A 5,626-nucleotide genomic window follows, 5' to 3' on the forward strand; every position below is an offset into this window, starting at 1 on the left:
GGCCAGCTGACAAGTCTTAGTGTTCTATGTAAATTGCTGTATTTACATTTCATCCAATTTCAATGTAAATTCAGTTTCATCATATGTTATATGCTGTGTTGATATATTTTTGTACAAATATTTGCATATTTTGACTTTTGAAGAGCCCTTGACTTTATTGTGTCTCCCACTTCTGAAAGAAAACTACACCCTGACATACACATAAACATGATAATTTTTTAAAATCATGCACTCAACCAACACACCTCGATCAACAGATTCTTTTAATAAATAATATCATCATGAAAACCAAAAACAGACCAAAAAATGATTTGTGTACATGTGAACAATATATGTTTGTCTTTTTTATCATTACAGGACCAATTGATCCAATGAAGTAGGCAGCAGCGCATTATACAAAGCCAGATGATACAGTGTAATTAGCAGAGGGAGTGGGCAGTTGATTCAAACACCAACAAGTCCAGACTACAAGGTAAGTGACTGAAGAGAGAGGGTGAGAGGGATGGGGGATTGAAGGGTCATAACTGTGGCACTCTAGTCCATGAACCCCCCGTACCTCTTCTGTAGCTCGTTGCCATTCTCCCAAGCCCGTTTCAACACCCCCCCACCCTTGCTGTTGTCCACCAGCCACTCAGGCCTGCCCACGCGCCTCATGAACCCTCCATAGCGCTTCTTGAGCCCGCGGCCTAACACCGCCTCAAGCAGGTCACTCTGCGCCACCCCTCCTTCAGCTCGACGCATGAAGCCTCCGTATCTCTTCATTGCCTCGCCTCCCTGACCATCCCCCTCACTACCGTGCTCGGCTGCAGCATTAAGGAGCTTGAGGATCTCCAAGCGAATATTTTCTTCCTCATCCTGGTTTCCGGGATCCTCCAGTGCCCCTTCTGGAGAGGAGGAACGGCGAGACATGAAACCACCATAGCGCTTCATGAAGCCGCCGTACTTCTTGGCCAGCTGGTGTTCTGGTGATGTTGCATCCTCATTGTCAGCCATTATGGTGCCCACTGCTTCCTGTTCCTGCTGTTGGCGGGGGTCTGCATCCAGAGGAATATGATTTTCCTCCTCCAATAGGAAGTCCCGGCACAGACGGAGCTTCTGACTGTCCAACCCACCATCACATTCAAGTGAGCATGTCTGGAAAGATCCAACTTATAATTATGACTTTGATAAGCAGTCTTATTAATACTTGACAACTACAACATGCTGTTTGTGCTAAGTGCACCTTGGATTTATCAAGGAAAGAATCATTTCATGTTCTACACGAAAGAATCCCTCAAACTTTACAGATCAAGAAAGGGCTGCAAGCAGAATAGGAATAGTTCACCACTTTAGAAAATACACCTATTTGCTGAAAGATGAATATCAATCCTATGTATGTGCACTGAGTAGGGAGCTGGAATCAGGATGTATTTTGCATAGAGCTGGACATTACAAATCACCTTGATGATTCAAATAATTAGTTAACACTTAGTTTGTTAAGCAATGCAAGCTGAGCACTCATATCACACACACATCAGCATGTAAGGTTAATAGGTCTGGTTAACGGCTCAGCAATCACCACGATACAATATATTTACTGTATCAAGATTGTATCTGCGGATGTCAGTTTGTTTTAACCATGAAGTAACCTGACCTCACAAGAATGCTTTTAGTTATTGTCCCAGCTCATGCGTTACAAACGGAGGGTCTGGGGTTTTAAATGTGGGAATTTACAAGGCAACAGTGGTCTAATGAAAAAACACTGCTCAGTTGCCAGTTTTTTTAATCTTGACTAAAAGTCGGGATTCCTCTGCTGCTTTAGTTTCTGCCATTCTTTAAGACTGATATTGATGTTCTATGTCATTGCTGGAAAGAAAACAATAAAGTATATTTTCATATCCCCTTCCTTAAGAAATGATTGCAGTAGTTTAAAGCTTTATGGGAAACTGGTTCACCTAATTGAAAGCATTTAGTCATACTGAGGTTTTGAAGGCAAACATAATTACCATTATTTTTCAAAGGTAGTATCTGGACCATTCAGAATCTTTAATGATCAGTTTATAATTACTACATATACAGAAAATTGCCATTGGTTTAGATAATGGATTTGATCTAATTTAAACTACATTTCAAAATAAATTCCAGTCATTGGACTGTTGGTCAGAGACAATAAGCAATCTGAAGATGTCATCTTGAGATTTAGGAAACTGTTATGATGAATTTTGATTATATGCTGATATTTTATAGATCAATTCACTCTGAAATGTCACTTTTTGTTATTTTATTATTTGAAATGTTAAACAGCTGAGAACATGAGAACTGAATGCATTTAGCTGTATAAATTAGTTACACCAATTGTATGCTTCTGATAGATTGAGAATAATTCTCTTACCTACCAAATTAAACAGCTCTTAACTCTGGATATATTAAAATTGACTGTGTTAGGAGATTTGTTCCTGCAGTCCAATCCTCCAATAGCAACATTAATTTCATTTTCCCACCCTAGTCATGTTAAACCATGACAAGAGGGCCTGATGAACCATTATTGAAATTTAAACAGAGACAGGAACACATAGGGAAAGCTCTGACATCTATCTTTTGTGCATTGCAACCAAGATTGTGCTCAGATAGAGAACAACAGACAACGGCTACACAAAAGAGAGAAACAGTCAACAAGGGAAAGCTTACAGCAGTCAACAGATGGGAGACTGGATTAAGAGAACACAACAGCCCATTTTATCTACAACATGCTTCAATTACTCCCTTGACAACTCGGAGAAACACAATTTCTCCCTTAAAACCATCTGTTTCATCCTGTTTCTCACCCACTGACACAGTATCATATGCATCTAACGGGAGCCTATTCTATGTGCTCACCCCAGTTAGGCCAGTCATCCTTGAACTTTGTGAGTCCATAGAACTCCAGGAGTATAATGAGAGTAAAGGTATCTGCTGGGCCTTAGGGGGCTGCATACTGATGGGTTAACCTCCTCCTAACCTCCTATGTGTCATTGGATTTCACTTATTTCAGCCATCAGAAATTCCTGTTTGACGGCACGGAGAAGGGATTCTTGCTGAGCTTTCAGTGCCGCTGGCTTATGAAGACAGAATTAATGGACAGGAAAATTGAATTGAAGACATATTGCCACTGCAGAGGCTAGGGGGTGGAAGGCAGCAGCACCCTCGGGTGGCCATCATGGGAAGTATAGGATGAGAAATTATGTTTTACATATTTTAATTCAATTCAGTTCAATTTTATTTATATAGCACCATATCACAACAAAAGTCATCTCAAGGCACTTTTCATATAGAGCAGGTCTAGACCGACTCTTTATTTCAAGCCTCAAGAAAATATTCAAGAGATTTTTATTGATAATATACTCTGGGTCTCTATATTGTTCTTTTCCTCCTCCTGACAATCACAAGTTCGCTAGTTCTTTAAAACTAGAATATGTTAATGTTTTTAGAAAATGGGAATCCTCTCCATTGTCAAAATTATGGGACTGAGAATTAATTTTTGATTAAGTTAACCAACTAACTCCATTAATAATGTAATTACAACATTCTTCCGTTTGTCTTGTTTACATGGTCATATTTGAGTAAATATGCTGAAATAAGATAAATAAGAGATTGCTGGAGGTAAAAATTTGGAGTTTAAGAATTTAGGTCTGCTACAATGTGTCAAACAAGGAATAAAATTTTATTTCGTATCTGCTCGTCAAATCTTATAGCAGTCACGAACCCACAGCATGTAAAACTGTCAAAATGTTTCACACTAAACACATTTGACGAATGACCACCAGCATTAAAACACTAAAATGAACCTGATGTATTTCTGGTTTCACGTTTTCAATTCAATTCAATTCAAGTTTATTTATATAATGCAGAATCCCAACAAAAGTCATCTCAAGGCACTTTTCATATAGAGCAGGTCTAGACCGTACTCTTTATATTATTATATAATATAAAGAGAGACCATAATATGATTACTCTGTTAAGAAATAGAAAAAAGGGAAAAGTGTGTTATATTGAAAAAACACACTAATATGACTTTTCGAGGAGGAGAAACCAAACTGCTGTGCCTGTTAACTACACTGAGTTACCCTCTTTATAAAATGATAAATTATGATTTAAAAAATTACCATAGGTGAGACACTTCACTGCCTCTGCCTCTCCAAGTGCATAAGAAATATAAATGAGTAATAATCAAATATAGTGACATTACCAGGGAGGAGAAACCAGACTGCTGTCCCAGCAGACGGTACACACACAGTGCACACTCCTTCCCACAGTCTGTTCCGACCACCAGCGACACACACGCGCCCAGAACCAACATCCACGCGCAGCTGCTGTATGCGGAGGCAGCCATGGACTAAGGACAGAATATGACCAAAACAGAGAAATTACAGTAATTTAAAACTTCGTCCGGTCACTTCACAATAAACATGTCAAAGTAAATATCTGAAATGAATGATAATACTATTTCAATGTTTTTTTAATTCCTATTTTTTAATGATGAGAACCTGTAATTGAATAGAGATGTAATCATAGCAATTTCTGCTACTTCTTCTTATGTTACTGTTACTGTTAAGAGTCTGCTTCTACCTTTAATACCAACCTCCTACTGCAGCTAATAATACTGATTATTAAAATGTATGTGCATTGGATGGATGCTGTGTGTGAATGTTAGTGAATTACTATGATTATTTCTAGTTTGGTGACAGTAATAGTAATTGTGGTGGAAGTAGCAGTAGCAGTAGTAGTAATAGTAGATGTTTCATGCAGACTAAATCAAGAAGTTATTGTCTTACCTCTGTGTTATCTTTAACGAACTTTAAGTCGTTCTGCGCCTTCCTCGTCCGCGCGCGCCCTCGGGGGTACCGGCGGAGTGGGAAACTATAGAGAGTGGCTCGAGTTTGTGCAGCCAATATATCTGCGCGCGGCTCCCTGTGTAGCACGCAGTGGGCAGAGCGGTCACGGTTCAGCCAATCAGCAAACGTACAAACACAAACGGCGCTCTCTCTCTTCTTTCACTGACTATCTGCCTCTATCTTTGGTTTTCCGTGATACAAAGTGAAGTACCTGACCGCGGCGCACAGGATGTTACCGGCTACAGGGACAAACAAACACCCGTTCAACTCTCGTGAAGTCCTCTGTAGGTACTCGGTGTAGTGCTGCGGCTGATGGATATGCGGCTTGTTTAAGTAGTTTGTGTGGCTTACGTCAACCAGGGTAATGGGGAGGGGTTGGAGAGGTTAATAAGCCTGATGATGTGACGTGACAGCCTCCCCCTCACCACACACACACACACACACACACACACACACATCACTTATTTTCTGTCACAGCACTAGCTCTATAAACTCAGCTGTTTTATTGCCTCACAGGCAGCCTTTGATATAGATCAATAAATGGCAGTCTACCATGCAGGTTCTCTGTGGGATAATATTTCGTGTTAACATGTTAAGTGTGTGTTGGTGTGTTGGGGGGTGGAGGATTGACAGAATAAGTGAGAAAGGTATTTTGTCCCTAAACAAGATTAATGACATTATGCTTCATATACTCCAATCACTGGTTCCTAACCACAGCTCATAATGTTTTTATTGTTAGGATTTTCTGTCTGATCAAAGATGGGAAAATCATTCAT

General features: G+C 39.8%; 1 protein-coding gene across 1 annotated transcript; it reads right to left on the minus strand.

Moving 5' to 3' along the window:
* Nucleotides 1–245: 245 nt before the first annotated feature.
* Nucleotides 246–5,175, minus strand: LOC108896721 (proenkephalin-A). Its single transcript, XM_018695954.2, has 3 exons — nucleotides 4,791–5,175; nucleotides 4,205–4,351; nucleotides 246–1,134 (listed from the first exon to the last, which is right to left on the minus strand). Exons 2-3 carry the CDS (start codon nucleotides 4,346–4,348, stop codon nucleotides 535–537), a joined length of 744 nt encoding a protein of 247 aa, XP_018551470.1. The 5' UTR covers nucleotides 4,349–4,351; nucleotides 4,791–5,175; the 3' UTR covers nucleotides 246–534.
* Between the last annotated feature and the right edge of the window lie 451 nt (nucleotides 5,176–5,626).

This window comes from Lates calcarifer, linkage group LG4, assembly GCF_001640805.2.
Source record: "Lates calcarifer isolate ASB-BC8 linkage group LG4, TLL_Latcal_v3, whole genome shotgun sequence".
NCBI classification, from domain to species: domain Eukaryota; kingdom Metazoa; phylum Chordata; class Actinopteri; family Centropomidae; genus Lates; species Lates calcarifer.